This window comes from Excalfactoria chinensis, chromosome 4, assembly GCF_039878825.1.
Source record: "Excalfactoria chinensis isolate bCotChi1 chromosome 4, bCotChi1.hap2, whole genome shotgun sequence".
Classification (NCBI taxonomy): Eukaryota; Metazoa; Chordata; class Aves; order Galliformes; family Phasianidae; genus Excalfactoria; species Excalfactoria chinensis.
Window position 1 is genome coordinate 70,953,657 of NC_092828.1, and position 20,518 is coordinate 70,974,174.

Below are 20,518 nucleotides of genomic sequence, written 5' to 3' on the forward strand. Positions count from 1 at the left end.
AGCTCTAACAGGTACGCTACCAAAGCAGAGAGTCAGATGGCATCCTGAGTCCACACATTGACCAGTCAGCTCTATGAGAATATTGCACATGAACAGGCAGAGGTAGACAGATACTAACTATAAAAAAGCCAACAATCTAGACTGTATGTAAAAATCTCACCTTCCATCTTGTCGACTGATGGTATATCCATACTCGTTGTGGTGTAAAAAGCTGACGTTCACACCAACCAAAGGTGTTCCATCTATTGCTACCACCTGGCCACGAATGACACATGCACGTCTGTAAGAAAAAGCATAGAGACAACAATGTCAGACTCATCGGTACAGTGAGAAGGGTATTAACTTAAACTGAGTTACACTTCTGCCCCAACCAAGCAGGGAGAATTGCTGTAATGTCATCATGACTTGATTTTAAATGAAAATTCAAGCAAGCCCAAAAGATTGATTTAAAAAAACATCATGAAGAAGGCACACAGGATGCCCTATGAATTGTTAGTGTATCAAGAATACATTTCCCTTTCTGTCTATATTTCAGAACACCATTTGTTCTGCCATTGAATATCTATGCAAATGTTTCACTGATAGCATGATTTAGTTTGCTGCAGCTCTGGAGGTGATGATTTGAAAACTCTTCTTCTGCTACTAAGAACAGGGCATTGCTGCCTGTTAGAAAAAAAAAGGCTGAACTAATGCAGTGAGGCAGCAGTCAGACACATGACCATAGTTCAACTTCGGAAGGTTACATTGGTAAATCTAAGCAGGACCTAAACAGGCTATACCCTCTGAAATTTCCCCTAGTATGTGTTGGACTTGCAGCCACTTTGCAGCATAAAAATCATCCCATTCCACTAAAAAGTCTGGAATATGGCAGCACGACAGAATGTACCAAAATCAACAGGTAGGAAAGTAAAATCATAAGTGGGTCCAAATATAGGCTGACAAAATCATACAAAATGAAAGCTGAAAGGAAATACAAGACTTAATCTTGTCTGTTCCTTTGCCTCAGGTAAGATTAACTATGCCTACATCACTCCAGACAGATGCTTGTCTATATCCTCACCAGATAACTCACTCCAATCCTTCTGTATGAGTGCTTTACAATTTTTTCCTACTGCCCAAGCTAAATTCTTACTGTTGTCTTTTAAGTCTGATACTTTCACCTTAGAACGCTCCCTTAGCTTTGGCCTTTTATATATTTGAAGACTGAAAAATAAAGGAGAAAAACATAATGAAGGATGAGGAATAATATATGAAATATTCTCATTGTACAAATTTAGACCTACTGAGATTTTCTAAGGGTTTATACATCCATATTCCACTGAAATATCTTTCAGCATTTTGCCCCATGCCTTCAGGTATTCTATATTAGCACACCTCTGCTGGCTGCAAGGATTCAGACTTAAGGATCTAATGATACAACTGCACATATTTCCTGGAAATATTGTTTCATATAATGAACTGAATGGTGTAGACAGAAGTATTTTGATAACGTTATGACATGTAGGGTCAAAAACATTAGGATGTCTATAAAGACAGTCAGTATTAATTATTTATGGTAATCAGTGAGCATAAATTTAGACGTTGTAATGTTTCCCTTTCAAGTTTAAAGTTTGCAGCAGACCTCAATAGGCACACACCAACTTTGTGGTATGAATACGTAACCTAAAGGAAAAACATGGGGCCTTAAGTGGAAATTATTTAAGAGTCTGTTTATAAACTTAAGAAATATCCCTTGAGAAACTAATTGATCAGGATTCAGTGAAATCATATATGTAAATTAGAGACCAGAAATTTTTGAAAATCAGGACTTGTTTCCGGAGATCCAAAGCCACTCAACAGAACATTAATTTACCAATATGATATCATCAAATTGAGTCGACTCTGACCTGAGAAAACACAACCGGTAAAGAATTACCTCTTTGTTAGTATGTCATTCACCATAGCTGTTAATAAGAATTCCATGCTCTTAAAAAGGTACTTATTATAAGCAAAGTTGATGAGAATACTCAGAGGAATGGGAAATGCTGCATTAATGCCAGTACGCACTTTTCTGCTCCCTACATTAATTAAGCTGGTTGTGGCCTGAGCTGTGACCAAAATCTGCTGCTCCACTGAAGTTAATCAAACTCTTGTGTGTTTCAACAGACTCACAAGACTCACAGACTCACTGAAGAAGAAAAACCAAGTTCAATTACTCTCTGATGTATTAGAATAGTAACTAATGGTTCCAATTGTTTTCTTGTATTTCTGACATCGACAGACTTATCTCTCACTTTCCAATTCTTTTATTAGTGCGGCCCATTTTTAAAAAGCATGTGGGTCTAAGAGAGACTTGTAGGAGTCATCATTATTCAGTATGTTATTCTAGTACTCTTGTTTGTTCGTTCACTGATTTTCATTCCACAGATCTATCTTCTGACTCCACTGTTTCCTCATATTTTATCAAGCACACAGATTTCTGTGATAACAACTCATCAAAGTCTTCATTATTTCATACACAGCCCTTTTCCTCTATTCATTCACTTCTCATTATTCATAAATAATATTAAGAGACTTATCTTTCAACTTCCTGCTCCTTTTTTTATTCATCGTATTTTACAAGCCACACACATTTACACTATGTGATAAAGACTCCTAAAACTCATTATTCTACGTTTATCTGTACTGAACTGTCTTTCCACTCTTTTAGATTTCATATGTTCTAAACCGTCCTTTGTGTCGCCACATTTGTTCTCATTATTTACTGTCTTTTTACTACCCACTCAAGTTGAAGAGTCTTCACTCTTTGGCCTCTTCTTGAATTACCAGCACCTACTAAATCTTCAGCTAGGCATTTGATCAGAATTACTTCTAATTTTTGCGTTTACTGCAGGCATTAAGACTTTTTTCAGTTCCTTTATGGCCAGCATGAGTCTGCAGGGCTCTGGGAAGTAACAAAACACCCCCACAGTGCACCCGCTGGCCCTGCTTTCCCAGTGCCCTGACAGCTCACAGAGTGGATGACCACGCTCTGAAGGGAGCACACTGGCTTGCAGAAGATCTCACGTAATTCCTTTCCTTAACAGAGCTTTTAGAGCCCTCTCCCCACAGTGGTGTCACATTTGACTCCCCTGCTATTTCACTCTTTCTTTACCTCACTATTCACTCTATTTCTTGGACCTTGCAACTGCTCACTGCTATTCTTAATCTTAATGGAGAAACCTCTAAACATCATTATGCCTCCACAATGTGTTGCATTTTCCTCTTGGATTTTCAGCCTCTAAGGCTTATTCTACACATTTGTGACTGATCTGCTTTCATTTCTCATGTGGGATAACAACTGATACCACCTGTCCTACAGCCATTTAACTTGCAAAGATTGCATGACCTTGGAGTAAGGCCACTCAAGTTTTAACTTTATAGCAAGTGCAAAAATGAGTTTTCCAATTAGGAGCATTTCGGAAGGAACAAGTCCCTGATAAGATGCCTTAGTGTTTTCAAATGTATTAAAAATGTTTCTTGTTCCCTGATGTGCGGTTCTAAAGCTGCAGCTCCAGGGGGAGCAGTTGAAAGAAAGCAGAGATTCCTGTGGGTTGTAGGTGGCCTAAAAAAAGCAGAATTTCTCTGTAAACGCTTCATGGGTCATTCTGTGCATAAGTGAGGAGCTCAGCTCTGTGACTCTCTGATCTCTGCCATACAGTTTGTTTGACATCTCTAATTTAAAATATAAATAGCAGTTTAAAATTCCAGATGCATTCCTTCACTGCTTGTAAAGCACTTCATTATTCTACCACCATTCTGTCTTGCTCTGCTACTTCTTATTTGTTATTTTTTCTGCTACTGTTTAGTGCACTGAGTTTCCAGTATTCTCTGAGCACCTCAGGCTGAGACATTAAGCTCAGATGTGGAACTCCGTCAAGCAACGTGTGAATTCGCAAGTGTCACATTACCAGAAGATGTCATTTACTGTATTACATTTCTGATTAAAACCTTCAATCAGAGAAATTAAGCTAAAGGCGGGCAAGGTACATTCATTTCTTCCTGCTGACAGTGTTGCTGTAAGCAGCCTTTGAAGGGTAATTAATTCAGTACCATGCACTGGACCCCTTTTGTAGGCAATTTGCAGTGAGTCAAATAGCTTGCCAGCAGCATGCATTAAAAACTCTCAGCAAAGAAACAAGCTGAAAATCTTCCTGAGAAAGGAAGTTGATAAAACATTTTAATCCTCTACACCATGCTACATGCAGTGGCTCAAAATCATTCCTGATGTAAGCTAGCACATTTCCATTTATTCAGAATTTGTCTCATCTGCCTTTAAGCATGTCACTGTTTAGGTTAGCAGCATGTGAAAAACCCTGCACAAATGACATATCAAGAAAAAATATTTTTTGAAAACTATGAGTTTTATAATATGAATTTTGGTCTAAATTTGGTCTAAACACTATGCTGTAGATGCCTAGTTTTTAAAAAGTAAGATCTAATATAAAGTCTATGATGCAAAAGGATAGATATCCCAGCAGTTGTCAGAACTACTCATTTTAGTATGTCAGGCAATGAAAATGTCAGGAATATGGCAGAGACCAAACACTTCCAGGCTTAAGGACAGAGATAATCTTCACTGTTTTCTGATAGCTTTCCTAAAGCAATTCAACATGAAATTGGCATTATCTACAGTGAGATTCATGTAAACATCACCCATATTGGAGTTGAACTGACATACAATACAGTAAAATACTTCACAATGTCATTTTCATCAGAAGACTGAGAACATCAGTTTTCAGGTAGGAGAAAAAACAGATATTTCTTCATTAATCCTCCTAATGATCTTGGAGACTTGCAAAAAGGAAAAACAAAAAACAGATAGGACTTTGCAAAATTCTATACCTGAGCACCAGTGTGAACGGATGCCAGCACTCTGAAATGAATCCTTACAGCACTTCTTGTTCAACCACTAATGCTACAAAACACAGCATTAAAAACAGCTAGGAGTTAATATCACCTGCACAGACAGAACCTCTTTAGCAGTAGCCAAAAAGAGATTAAAAATCTCAAGTATTCTTTGGTTTCCCCAGATAGGACAGATTTTTCATGTATTTACAGTAGTAACAGTACCCTACCTATGTGATTATTTCTGTTTGTTTGTTCATTTTTTTCAACCATCTTAACTCCTAGGAGATGAACAGACACAGATGACAGCCAGACTGACTACGTCAGGGAAAGATTCTGAACAGATACAGCACTGCTAAGTTACTTCTTCCTTCTGAGATTCTGCTTATTCACCATCCTTAAGGAAAATTCTGTCTGTTTTTAATAATGTTTGACTTATGGATGAGCAATTTTTCAACAGCCTGGAAGACTTGAGGATCAAGTCAAGTGTAGACCAATAAACTCCTTAGGGTGTCCCGTCCACTGCAAATCACTGTTGACAAAACCCCAGAGACATGGTGCAGGGCAAGTCTCGAGGCACTGCCCTAACTCTAAATGCAGAAGCAGCCCCATCAGAATCCCAAAGATCTCCAATCTCTTTACCACGTGAGGAAATGATATTTGGGGTGTGTACAGTGCACTGGCCCAACTACAAGTCATATTCCTTTGTATTACAGAGCCTGAAGTATGAAACCATGGCAAGGATGGGCTGCTGCTCACACACAGACCTTCAATGCTCTTCATTCTCCTAAAGCATACCAGACATGAGGGTAAAGAAATGAAATACTCAAGAAAAGCTTTTAAATCCAAGTTAAATCCCATCAATGATAGCTTTAAAAGATCAGTTCCTTATATCTACAAAAGCATGGTGATGGGATTATGTGCAATCTGGCTGCTAACATTTGCAATGCCACAGAACACCGTTCAGGTGACTTGAGCGCTCACCTCCTCTGAGAAAACACCCCGTGGTGACACATTTTGATGAGGAAAATCTTTCACTGGTGATTTGTGTTTTACACTGCAGTCTGCTGCATGGCACGTACAGCCAGCCAAGAATCTTGTACCAGGTGTAATGGCACGGTTCCATCAGTGCTGTACTCAGAGAGACCCAGCTTTGTCAGGTGGGTGCTCTTCATGCAGTTCATTTTCATGCCCTATTGTTCTACATATTTATAACATCCTGTTTTGTTATTAACACTGATTAAATGTCTAGGTATTACAGATCAATAAAGACTGTTTACATATTTGCTTTATTAATAATTAATAAACTACAAAGTGTATTGAATTTGTGTGCAGCTATGGAATGAAGTTGAGGTTGTAACCTAAGTGCTATTTACTGTGCCCTGAAAATAAAATAAAAAAAAAAATCTTATACCCTTATTACTGGAACATGGTTTATCTAATGTATAGGCCTAGTTGACAGGGTAATAGTTAGGTGATGTGGATGATTTGTAGATCTCTTTGTCAGCATGTAAGTTATAGCTTCCCAGGTGAACTACAGCATAAAAACTTATATGTCCCTATATTTCAAATGCTCAAGAAAATGTGTATTACCAGTTTTCTGAGCATGTAAGTGCCCCTCTTCTATTGCACACTTTTCCTATTAAAGGCCAAGCCAACCTCCAAAACACTCAATGATTACTGTTTACATTACAGCTTAAGAATAATCTGCCAACACAAAATAGTTAACTTCACACTCCTTATGCATATGCAATTAAAAAAGCAAGTTTGTTAATCAGATAGTTAGATTACAGATAAATAACATGTTGAATTTACTACTCTGAATACTAAACAAATAGTAGCATATATGAATCCAACACGTGCACATCTCCATGCATTTACATTAAGTGCATTTACAGCACCAAGAGTTGAACTTCCCCTCACTTATTTTTCAAGTACTTGATGGTTCACCTTCCTCAACAGTTCAGTCTTGTTAATAAGAGTAGGAGAGTTACTGTGATGCTTTTATAGTAGCAATGAGAATATAATAAGGAAGACTCACAGCTGCCGGGGCTTCAGTTTGCTATCTTTTGAAATAATTTTGATTGTCAGTGAAAACTTCTCCATGATCTACATTCTTCCTAGTTAAGTAATTTCCTTGCTGTTCTCAATATTCAGAAGCCTTACATCTAGAATAAAACTCACCTGCTTTCAAAGGAGATATCTCCTGGGATCACGTGAGTGCTTTCCTTCCCAATAAGAAATCTGATTCGATCATAAAAGAGCCTTGGAGGATGCTGAGAGAAAGGCGGTTGGCTGTGTTGGATAAGGTCAAGGGGATCAGGCGAACCCTGGCAGAGAGGACTCGCATAACAATTGTTTTGCTGACAGCAGTCAGGGTCTACGCAGTCTGTCAAGCCATCTGAAACAGAGAGAATAGAAAGTTCAGAAAACTGAGTGATTCTGAGAACAAAGCACAGCATTTACTACTGGAAAGCACAGGAGGTATTTAATCAATTGGAAGGCATGCTGGTTATGATACGCTCAAATTCAATAAAGCATTTATGTACATGCTCAATTCCGGGTAGGTGTTTCTCTCTAATTATTAACACTGTATCACCTCATAAAATCCCCACACAACAATGACAAAATAGAAGTTACAAACCCAGTGACTAGGGAAGAGTGGGACTGTAGAACAAACAGAAGAAAATCACTACACAATACTGCCACATGGGGCAGCTGATCTCTCTGATAGACTTTCACTGTCCCTACTGTATTTTCACACCTGTGAAGGATATACATTCACTATGCAGGCTGCAATAACAACAGAGTCTGAAATGTCATATAAGTCCCATGAGCATCCTTACTATAGTAGTAAAACAGATTCTTGTAGCAGTTTTCTAACTTCCACTTTAAACCCTACAGTAGTTTTATATGTTCTTCAGGATTTTTGTTTTCATTTACTGGTTGCAATACTAAGATGAACCCAAAAGGGCAGAATCATGACTACAGTCCTTTTGCAGTTGGTGATAAACAAATGCACACCTTCATACAGGCTTTACCCCAGTGACCTGAGAGGCACAGTCTTCTCCATGGATGTATGCCCAAGTAAAGCAAATATGGTAAGTGAAAACAAATCTGTTTCTCCTCCCTTCGCTCCTCAAGCATGAAAAACTGAAGCAATAATTGATTTTTCAAAAATCTACATTTCTCCATGGAGAAGCTTGCAGCTGTATTTGAGGGTGACAGTTATTTACTTAAATGTCCAAATCTTATGATTAAAAAGAAAGTGAAGCACTGAAGTAAACCTAAATTAAACACCTAAATAAAACTTAAAATTGGGCCATCAGCATTTAATTGTTCCCATCAGCAGCCCAGACGTTCAAATTACCTAAATTACACACTTGACCAGAAACTCCGATTTAATAAGGTATGGCAAAATGTCCAGCTATCCTCTTAAACCTCCATTTCATGACTTACTGGTTGCTAACTTCCTTGGACTGACAAACATACTAATGCATATAAAGGAACAGCAAGGCTTCATATCGTTTAACCTTCAAAAAAGACATCTCCTCTTTGTATTTTTAACAAGGTCAGTCTGTATAAATGTGGAGTCATCATATCACTGCATGGATTTCCCTTGTGTTAAAATTGGAATGCTACAACATCAACATACTGTCAGATATTTTCACTTCAAACTTTGACTTCTCCTGCTCTGTTTGTGCTGACTCTTTTGTGCCTATAAAACCCTACCTCCTCAAGGCAAACTGTATTATCAAAGAAGCTGCTGTAGTTTTGTCATTGACTTTAATGGGTGCAAGACCAGCTCTCAGACAACTCTGCTCTTTTCTCAATAGAGCTCACTGCTCTCTGTGAGTATTCAGTAAATAACAGCATAAAATATTCACTTTGAAAGGAAAGCAAAAGCTCTTCAACTGAACAAACAAGTGTAATGAAATGGGCTTTCCTGCAACCTGAAAATCTTTGCCTGACCTTGAGCAAGGTAATCGTTTGGCTAAGCAAAAAATATTAACAAATCTCTCCAACTGCAGCTGGGAAATCAGATAGTGCAGGCTAGTTCTTGTCATGATGAGACAAGGGCAATTGTAGATAGCTAACAACAATAATCTGAGCCCCTCAGGTCTAGCAAAGCTGGCATAGCTACAGGTCAGCTCTTCCATTTTCCCCCAGTCCAGGAACACAACAGGCAAATGCTAGTAGTGAGAGAGGAGCTTCACAGGGCCATGTTGAGTTTATTGACTTTGAGAGTAGCAGTCACTTTATATTCAAGAAAACCTAAAAAGCTATTGAAATCTGCTAGGAAATCTGTTAGTTGAAATAATATGCAATCACCAGTCTAAAAAAAGCCACACGTGATGGAAGGAAAAGTAAATATATGAGCAAAAGGTGGGGGGTTCAATATGCTCTTTTGAAGGAAAAAAAAAAAAAAAAGTATTTTGGGGGTTGAAAAGTAAACTTGGAATTGTATGGAAAATAGGAATCTACTCTTACTGATTCCTTTATTTTCTTGTCCAAAGTATGAGTCACTCTATACTCAAAATAAGTGAACTGAACAGAAAAAACATCAAGTTTACTACCACGCCCTCCAAGACTGTAAATACTAAAGAATTCTACTAGACTTGAAAAGGCAATGAAGAAAGTAAAATCCCTTGCTTTTACTCTATACTTTTGAAGAACCCTGCGTGGGTTTTGATGTGGCAGACTGCAGCCACTCAGGTCAGGTCTCTACTGGTGGAGTGGTTCCAGCAGTGACAGCTTTTCTTCTAGGAGCTCATGTATTCCCTGCAAGGCATGAACTGCCGTGTACCTGGGAAATGTGAAAAACATTGGTCTGGCAGAACAAGTACCAATCATTAAGAAGACACGCTTACTCCAGAATAACTATCTGTGGGGAAGCTATTTTGGAGTAATTTATTCTGCTGTAGCTCCTCTGATTAATTTTTTCCTTGTCAACAAGCTACTCAATGTGGGAACTGAGCTGACCCGATTCTCTCACTTATGTAAGAGGGAAAAGTGAAAATTCTCAGAACTATTAGAATCTGAAGATTTGCTTAGAAAATAAATAGCTATGAAGACAATTAAATTCTTTACAATTGCTTTTTCCAATAGAATCTTCATTCTTTTTTGCATCGGTCAACAGCTTACGTCTGGGAACATGCACTTGGCATTCATGCTGTATACTTAAAGAAAGCAGGCAAAGGGAAAACCACTTCCAGTTTTCCAAGCAGACTCAGTTTTCATCTGTTCTTTGCAAAGTGACTATCTTATGGTCCCATACAGATTCCACTAATAGAGTTATTTTGACTTGAATTACTTGCACCTGGTTTAATTTCCTTCTCTGGTGTTTCAGGGCTATGAAAGAGTGGGTTTCCCACTAGGAAGGGTGTGAGGTCCCAGAAGCCTATCTGAACAATCCAGAGTGGCATTTGTCCTAACAGCACAACGAATGGATACAGAGTTTGCATTTAAGAATTTCTAACTATAATACTTTTAAATAATGCAACTTTTAGCTTTTTTCTCCAAACAATCCAACAGAATTTAGAAAACTAAATCTGAAAGCAGTTTCTCACACTTTGTTGAAGTAAAAGAATAAAACATCTACTTTGGGGCCAATTTGGAAGTATCCAAAGTAAATTGTTTCTTCCAACTTAAGGCTCATTAGTCTTCTGTTTTAATCTAAAGCAAACAAACAAACAAAAAGGAAAAAATCCCACAAATACAAACTCTAAAATCAAATTTCTTTCTTTTTCTTTTTCTTTTTTTTTTTTTTAATAAATCCACATAAAATGCTCTGTGATTTCTGAGCAGAACTATTTGAAGAAAAATTATTGAGGACACTTTTTTCCAGCTTTCTCATACACACAGCTTGCCTTATTTGGACATAGTGGCACAGAGAAATACATGAATAGATAATTTCCTCAGCTTAAGCCTCCACTTACACACATTCCATAAATCAGATATTCCTGTCTCTTGCAAAGATTTTCTTAAGCTGTATTTTTGCTGTTTACTACCATAATTCAGCATGATATCCATTAAAAGGAATTAATAAATGCATGTGTAGATCCCGCTATCAACAATCCTATTTAAACTGAGATTTTTAATTCATGAGAATAACCCCCCAAAAATATCTCGTTAATAAACTCATTCATTTGGAAATAGCACATAGACACAATTTTCAGTTCTCAACCAATGGTCATAGTTGCTTGTGCTTGCTTTTTTTTGTGTTTGTGTTAAGTTTTCAGATCAGGAATGAACTATTAAAAATTAGTGTGTTAAGAAAACAGCAGGGTTTCTATTAGATCTCAGGAGACAACAGTAAGGAGTATGAACAAACCACTGCAAACAGCAAAAACTGTAATTTATATGTCAGGGGACTCTGCATACTGGAGTTTTTATTGTCAATTATAAGCAGCGCATCACAGCATAGGTGTAGACTAGGATGTATTACAGGGGTGTAAATGACTTTGGTTTGCTATTAGCATTTTTATATTTATCTTATATAAAAGGCAGTTGGGGACCTTCACAGTGTAGTACAGATTATATAACAAGTGATTCAGATTTTGGTGAGACAAATTTCAAACTTGAGAGATGGCAAGAATTACATGTTCACAACTTCCAGGTATTTTGTTTTGCATGCAAAAGGTAATTATAGATTTTTTTATTTTTTTTTAAAGTAAATAAACTAGACAGTCAAAATACTTCTAACGCTATTGCTAAAACAGAATCCACAAAGACCAACTTGAGGATAAAAAGTGATTCATGGCTCTCTTAAATAATTTAAGCAACTTCAAAGAGAAGGCAGAGCATGCCAAAACAAGCTGCTCTGTTCTCAGCCTCACCACTCCTCTCTGCCACTGAGGGTTCTGTGTGTGCTCTGTACAGCACACTCTGTAACGTACAGATTATGCAGCAATCTCTCTTCTACATGGAGGAGCACCTCCAGCACTTGGCCAACTCGGGAGTGAAGCTATGGACCCACCTCCTTCTTGGTTACTTCCCAGCAACATAACTACTTCCTTATCAGGTTAGAAAATATGCTTCACAATAACTGTATTTTATACAGTTTGTATTAAAGCACATTATCTATATTAAGTGCTCAGGGAAATACAATAATAGTTGGAAAAAGTACGTTGTCAGCTGAGGCAACATCTTACTTGTTAACATAAAACCTAATAGCAAGACCATGGAACAAGTGAAATATTTCAGGCCTGGTATTCACACCTTCATGCCATCTACTTTTAACTCCTGGCTTTTTGAATCTTCCCATCAGACCTTGAATTACTTTCAACTTGTCTTGCAACAACATGATGCTGAAAATGTATTTGTCTTCACAATTGGTTTCTAGGTGGCAGAATATCATGAAGACATTGGAAAGGCATTGGGAAGGTCACTGAGAGGGAAGCAAAGAACAAAACAGTACCCACTGCAGCAGTGGTCCCTTCCCCAGCTCACTAATGCAAAATGCAATTGCTTTCACCACAGCTTATTTTCTATTAAACTACTCAGAGGTTTTATTGGCTGGATATGGAAATGCCAAATTCAATTGGATTCTACCTCCCACACTACTGGGTTACCACAGATTTTAATAATCTGCTCCCATTATCAAATGCCAGCAAGCAAAATGCAAATAGTAATAAAAATTGCTATTCTTCTGCTTTAAAGTTCAAAGAGCACAGTTCTCATTCCTTTGAGCTTTTTCATACATGGAGAAAGCACTGCTAATGTTCAGTACTTTAGGTTTGAACTGTTATGTTTACTGTAAAAAACAGAATGCTGCATGTAGCAGCCTATATGCTTATACTTCACTTGCATATACATGTACGCAGGGATACTCCCAAACACATGTACCAAGAAATGTATGTGCTTACTCTGATGAAAATCAAGACTATCCCCAAGCAGTGTACTGTATTTAATATAAGCAATACTAATGCCCTTTGCCTTCTCTGCTGCAGAGTGACCGAGTGGTGCCTCTGTATGTGGTCTCGCTCTCCATAGAGATCCTGAAGAGTGCAAGGCAGGGATGCAACTCTGAGAACAAACCTGCAGAACATTTTCAGAGAAAGCAAAATAAGCTGCAAGTTTACCCCTTCAGTAAACAGATTTTGTTCTCCAAACTTCTTATTCACATCAATGTAAAAAACTCAAGACCAAAATTCTCAGATCTTGAGGGATTTGAGATTTTCAGTGATTAAACCCAAATAGTCATTTGTCCAACACTTTCATTGTCTGTGAAGAGAAATCCACAGGAGTCTTCAACTTGCATTTGCTCGCTTTCTTTTACAGATTTCAGATAAGCTTTAAACAATGCCTGTGCCAACTTGTTTCACCACAGGCTCAGTTAAGCCCAATTAGGGTTGCCCGGAATCTGAGTGAACTGAATCAAAGAGGAGCTTTGGAAGAGACCAGGCAGCAGCAACATTAATGAGACTGCTGCTTATTTGTAATGCATTAATCCAAATGTCTTCTCAAATTTCAGCTGTAATATGTAGAATACAGCAAAGACTGAGGCTGTTAACTGAGAACACTGCTGTTGTGTAAGGACACTGGAAACTCAACACTGCATCTCTGGAAAGGCTGTTCTGTGTTCTATTCAATGGGCAGAAGTAGTGTTTGGCCTTCCACATGCAGGAGAGTGCAAATATATCAGAATATGATTTTCAGAAAAAAGCATCCCTGGGGAGCCCTCGCTGCTCAGCAACAGCAAAAACCATTCCCATCACTATTATTTATATTGTGTAATAATAGCATATTACTTATATATGGACTCAATATCCCTGTGATGGATAGGTTATTAAAATGCCAATGGATGGGTCAGGAATACATCAATATCTTAGCAGCGATGGCTATCTACCAAAGGCTATGCTGAGTCGTATGTTTTCTTGTGCTTGGAAAAGCCTGGAGAGAGCTAAAGCAACTGTCTGAAGTAACTGAAGGGGTATTTGGAAGGGAATTCAAAGCTTGCAGTAAACAGTATTATTTTCCTTAAAAACAAACAGTCAAGATTGATTCAGGAAAAAAAAAAAATGATCCAAGCAAATTTAAAACAGAGATCGGTATCAAAGAAATTAAAGGGAATGACAGGTTGTATCTTTGAGGTTATCACGATGACCCACATGTGTAGCAAAGTAAGCACAGGTAAGAAGAGCAGAAGAGTGGCTGGCAGGCTGGTGGAGGGCTGGTGCCCAGCTCTTCACACATCCCAGAGCTTAGGCTCTGCAGCCATAGGACACTGATACTCCCCTTTTGGACCAACCAAAGCTTCCAAAGAGAGCAGAGTACAATTGGTAGGACAAGAGAAAATGAGGTGCTCAAAGGAGCGGAATGCTCATCTTATACATTGAAACTGAAATCACATCAGTCACAATAACGAAAGAGTGAGAATAAGAAATGGGGAACTTGTAATGCTGAGAAAAGCTGCAGTGGGGGAAAGGCACACCCCACTGCAAAGGACATCTTGACGTCTTGCTGTTATTTAATGGACATCGCTGTACTAACAGACTACAGATGTACTCAACAAGAGCAAGTGCAAACCATGTCGTTGCACATCTGTTATAATGCTAAGACCTTTCCAGTGGTATTTATAGTGATATTTGAACGGGTAAACATGCCCTTAACTCTACAAGGAGAGTAAAGCTAACAGAGTGATGAGAAGGAATGGTACAGCTCTGATACAGTCAGGGTGTGAATACTGAGCATACTAACAGGGCTCTAAAAGAAACATCTCCTGAAGATGGTTCTGCACGTTTAACCTTACTATCAGGGACAACTACCCTGGTGATGAACTCAGTGTTTCAATGTCAGCAGAGCTGGGATGCACATGAGCACACTTGTGGGTTGCTTTTAAACTAATATAGCAGTTCTTACAAAAACAGTTCAAGTCTTCCTCCCCCCTAAAGCTTCTGTGGCGCAGATCACACTATGATGCTAACACTTCTTCATGCCAAACAAATGACATTAAATAATCTCTGAAGCTGGAATCACTTAGAACTCTTCCATTTTTACTGATACATTTTTTTTTTTTCTGCCATGTATTTTGATACAGTAACAATGCCCAGTTTTCAGTCTCTGAAAGTACTGTATAATAAATCTACACAAATTTATCATGCTGAGCAACTGCTGGAATTAGAGTTTGCTTGAAGTAGCTTTTGTCCAATGCTACCACAGTTTTACTCTTTGGTTGTGACTTCTTCCTAAAGACCCTGAAGCACAAAACACCTCATAAGAGTTGATACAGAATGCTTGATTTAAACATGACTAAATTGAACTGCAAAAAATAAGACCTTTTCTAGAAAGAATACCACACTTCAGACTATGTGTGGCACTAAATTAGGTCTGGAGCACAATCTTTAAGGCTACGCGTTGCTGCCTGAATGTGATCCTATCATAACTAACTACTTATGAGTTGACTACCTCACAGCTGAGTTTTGGTAACTTAACTAAGGACACGCTCTTAGCACACCACAACTGCAGACAAAAACTTAATAAGCTCCATCCATACAAGCCTAAACCTGCAGCCTGATGGATGGGAACTCATTATGCCACCATAATGATCACACAGTCTAAGGTATAACCTCACGGCAAGTAGAACTTAACAGATAATGTCACAACTCCTTCCTAATTTTGTTTTTATGGTTCCATAAGTACACAGATTCTGAAACACTAAGAATTGGCTTCTGATTTCATGTAAAATTAAAACTGGTATAACTCCAATGGATGTAGGGATATTTTTCTAATTTATGTTTGTCCAAATCAGGTCCCATGAACTTCATATATAAAGAGAACTGGTTTTAATATGTAGATATAATATACTTTTCTTAAATAATATTGATTGTGAAGAAAACTTAATTACATTTTGCCCATCTGTACCAGTCAGATTAATTAAATATTTCTCTCTGCACTTATCTCTAATTGTAACGTCAACAGAGCTGTCCTAGTACGTTATGTTACCATTAAAAAAGAGAAAGAAAATTACTTTTAAAACCGGCAGTGAAATGATGTTAAGTGTCTGCCTTAAACTGACAAATTCAAGGAGATTTAGAGTTAAGACTGCCAACTCTTTCAATAACTCACCTTTACTGCTGAATATAAAGCATAGAAAATCACAATGCAGCACAGTTTATACAGAACCAGTTCAGAGTGTATCGGAAAATGCTTTACATACATTACAGGGAAAACAGGATTTTTGTGGGCAGATTTAGAGAATGTACGCGAGTGAGTCAGAGGCTCGGACAGCAGGGGAGAGCACCAGACAGATGGGAAAGCAGGCAGGGGGCAGTGATCCCAGCTGTGGGACCTTGTGTAAGAGGGATACACACCAGCATAGAGGAGCAGAGAGAGTGGGCAGAGACATGGTTGTTGGTGCTCTTGGAAATAAGGTAAAAAAGGAAGGATGAGAGAGGTATAAACAAATTTGAATGGGATTCAGAAATGAGGAAGCCTTTGCCAAAGGACAGCATGGTCTTAGAGCTCACAGGATACAAAATCAGAAGGTCTCAAAATATATTTGTAAATGAGGAATCATCACTGAGTCACAGTGTTTCTATTGAGGTCCCACAGTGACCTCAGTTCTTGGCTTTCAATCAAGTTTAATTTATCAATGACCTAGAAGAAAATAGACAATTATTATATTAAGTTCTGACACAACATCGAGGTATGAGATCTCTCCCAAGACGCTGAGATGTTGTGTAAGTGTGACAAAACAAAATTGTATACATTCCAGTATAAAGTCTAAGGGAGAAAATAACCATATTCGGGGCAGATGCAGTCAGTCTGACCGAGAAACCTATGCAGCTCCAACTATGGGGTGAGCCAATGAGGACAAATAAAAGTGGAGGAAGCAACAGTCCTCCTTGACTGTCTAGTAAATCAAGTATTCCTAAAAAGATAGCTAAGAGTACTTTGAGAACCACCCGTGAGAAATGAATCTGGTACTGGAAAGTTTGAAATAAAGACTGGATGTTTTTGCTAGAAAAAAAACAACAATGCTGCTGCCTGAGAGGGAGTGTTCTGTAGCCAAAGATCCTCATCACCAGTCAAGTGAGTCAACTTTTTCCTACAATACTTGGCCTGGTATTGCAAAGAGCTTATCGGAAGCAGTTTCACTGCTTCCAAGACCAACAGAGGGTTATTCATTTGGGCATCCACTCACTGATGAAAGAAAGAAAGGTGAAAGAACAGGTGAAAGAAATGACTCATTAAAAGACTATTTTTAAAAAAATATATTTTAGAAAATACCCAAGAGCTAGGATGCTAGGTATGGCACATACATAAATTCTGCCTTGGAGGACCTCTAACAAAAAGATCTTCACTGCATTGATGAAGTCTGTAGAGCAACTGTCTTGAGTAAACAAACAAAACATCGACATTCTGTGACAAAAAGGAAAACATACAGCAAAACTATAGAATCAAATGGGAATAGAGGATGTGACAAATAAACAGAGCCATGAATTGTGCATCATACCTCCGTCATTGTCCAGGTTATCCCCACACACCATTTCCATGACGACGTTGCATCCTGAGCCACTCCAGCCCACTTGACAAACACAGTGCCATCCGTTCTGATCAAGTGTACACCTGCCATTTCCATAACAGAGACCTGGGCAGCCATCTATTAAAGGAAAAGTAAGAAAAGAAACATTCATTGAGGAGTTTTCTTCTTCTCTTCCTGTACAGTTGCAATTATTCAATGACATTCTTTAATACTTGCTGCCTAAAAATGAGTGTAATACAGCTCCTTTGCAAGACATTCATACTCTTAGCTGAATATGGAAAAATACCTGAACTTATCCCTATTTTTACTTGCCCAGAAATCATTTCTCGTTGAGGAATGAGGATTTTTTTAGTGTGTAACCTTTTGTGCACAGGAAAAAAGTGAGTAAATGTGTAGGAAGTTACTTAGCAGCCTGCTGTGTCAACCTCTTTCTCTACACATGGAAAAAAAATCTGTACATCAGGAAATGTATATACATACTCAATGTTTATACCAAAGGTATATATGGGAAGTATTTTTTAAATGACAAACTGGCATTTTTTGGACATAATCCTATACGCTGCAGGGAAACGAGGTGATCAGTTTATTCTGATCACAAAGACTGAGCTGAATGTGAAAAAGCCTATCTGGATTATTCCACAATGCAATGACTTTTTACAGAAGGAAAATGAGGCAGTATTTCTCTTCAATGTCTATTTCTACCTCTTTCACACTGTAGCTGATTCAAATATGACAGACAGTTGCCCTTTAGTGGTCCTGGTTCTAGATCAAAACTGGAGCAGTGATTGCAGCATCCCCTGGATTATATGCTTGTAAACTCTGAATCAATAACAATTTGGACATTCTCATCTAGACCTCTTGCCTATAAGAGTGATTGAGGAATTGTCTCTTGGATGCATGCACTCATGTCCATCTGCTTGCATAGCCTACTGCCAGCTCAGACATTTGTCAGATCCTCACCCTATCATGCATGGAGCCAAAGGACAATGAATAAAGTCCAGCAGTAAGATTAACAGTGCAAGCAGCATCCTTTCTAAGAGGGCTCCTGTTTATCAGCACGAACGTACAGCATTTCAATGCCCCCCTGTATCTGAGAGTGAAAATCAGCAGTTAGGTATTAATAGAGAGAACTTCTTTAGAGGAAGAAAGAAAAGGCCTCAGTCTGCTCATCCATTTGGCAGCCCCAGGAGGGAGGTGCTCTGACAAGGCTTGGGAGAGGCAGACCAGAGAGTGCCTACAACTAGGCAGATGTGATTTAAAATCCAGAATGCAGCAAGTCTCCTAACAACCTTACACCTGACACATCATCTTTCTCCTCCCCACTCTGTGGACAGTTTATCAATCACATCTGAGAGAGGAGAGTCTGAGTCTCTTCCTAGGAAGAGCTGAAGACAGGTGGCATGGTTTTCTCACATTGGAACTCACTGCTCTAAAATAACATGAGGTTGGCAACCACCAGACATACTGTAAAACCCAATTATTTGCCTTTTTGTGAGGATAGGACAGGATTTGAGAGGGGATTTTTTTCCACTTCAGTTTACCATCCTACTGAGTTAATTCATATCTTGTACATGATTATATTTTGCTGTTGTGTATGGTTATTGTCTAAGACTATAAACGTAATCAAATGAATGCTTATGTGTTTTTATTATCATCATCTAATTCTGAAGAAATGAAATAACAAACAGATAACAAACACTCATCTCTTTCTGGAATGTTGGTTAGTTTGATATTTCAGCTCAGAGCAGTTCTGCAAGGGGCAGTGGGCATCACTGCTCTGCACAGCAGGGCTAGGACTGAGGGACTGCAGCCAAGCGCAGGAAGGCACTCACACTGCCATGACCAAGCAGGACCTGGGGCAAGGCATGGGAATCAAATGAACAAAACAACATAAAACCTAACCCTTGTATCAAATGATTTGAAGAGAACTCTATCATGCATCTAGCCAAGATAGCCTCTATAAACACGTCCCTCTCTATCAAAAGTGCCTTCAAACACAACCAGCAAAAAATGAAAATGTTTTCTTGTCACAGAAGACAGGATCTGCACAAAGTTTTTCTAGCAAGTCCTCCGCTCTGTCGCTACTTTGCGATGGCAAGAAAGAACAAAGATCTGACTTACATAACAGCACATCAGATGGCTGCATGAATAATGTGTACAATGCTATAACTTTGCAAATTAGTTGAATACGTTATTTGCATAATCTGCACAAAACTGCACAAAATCTGCATATTTTTCTGTAAATCTCTCTTTGTATATACATATATCTCTGTGAACAAATATTTGATCTCTTTTGGCAGCTGAACAGTATGGAAGCCCAGACAAAACATATAACACAAAACACTTAATTCTCAATACTTTTGTATCTTTTCATGATTCTTTTGCAATGCTGATAGGAAAAACTTACCTCGAACCGCATCTAAGTAGTGAGCTTAAAAAAGAAAAGAACAAAACTGAGATGGATTGAACTTCTGTATCAAAATGAAAAGACAGAAACCATTTGCTTATGGCTTGCCACCTGTTGGTTAGACATAAAGTGCCTCCCTTCTACTGCAATCATATCTATTCCTACCACTGTGATCAAAGCATGCTGAGCTTGTGATTGTTCTCCTTTTGATGGCAAGCATGCAGAGGACAGCTTGGGCCACGTGTGCAGTGCCTACACTGCGAGTAACAGTGACGCAAAGCTTTACTTCCCTTTGTTATTGTATTTGTCCTATCTGGATTTGCTCTGCACAACCTCTAGTAACTTAAGCCATTTCTTCTTCACGTACTTAAGTGCAGATATAGCAAATCTGATGTAGTAAACTCTAGAGTCAGTGAATTAATTATCTTAATTATTAATTATCTTTAAATTATCAAGATAAAGATTAAACATTCTACTTTATTCAGGAAGAAAACATGAAAGTTTATACTGTTTACTTCTGAAAATTAGATACGCTATGCTTATAAACAATTAAAATGTTTATGAATAATATTGCCTTGGAACATTTTAGGGAGAAACAGCATTAGATTTTCTCAAAATAACCTGTTGCATTTCATTAGACACATAACTATTACATTTGTACAGCAGAGAAATGACTTCTGAAAAGATCTGAGAGTTTTACATTTATTAGAAATGCTGTTAGAAGCCAGCTACAGGAAAAAAAACCTCTAGTGCAG

At 38.2% G+C, this 20,518-nt stretch overlaps 1 protein-coding gene across 7 annotated transcripts in view; it reads right to left on the bottom strand.

Moving 5' to 3' along the window:
- Positions 1-20,518, bottom strand: part of TENM1 (teneurin transmembrane protein 1) — an 813,967-nt gene that overhangs the window by 71,919 nt on the left and 721,530 nt on the right. For 6 of the 7 annotated variants that reach the window (XM_072336858.1, XM_072336859.1, XM_072336863.1 and 3 more), the window contains 4 exons: positions 19,764-19,787; positions 17,327-17,473; positions 7,051-7,267; positions 161-280 (listed from right to left, as the gene is read on the bottom strand). In XM_072336858.1, the coding sequence (XP_072192959.1) occupies positions 161-280; positions 7,051-7,267; positions 17,327-17,473; positions 19,764-19,787 (508 nt within the window). The remainder of the gene's footprint in view (positions 1-160; positions 281-7,050; positions 7,268-17,326; positions 17,474-19,763; positions 19,788-20,518) is intronic. The other variant, XM_072336860.1, reaches the window with a different exon arrangement.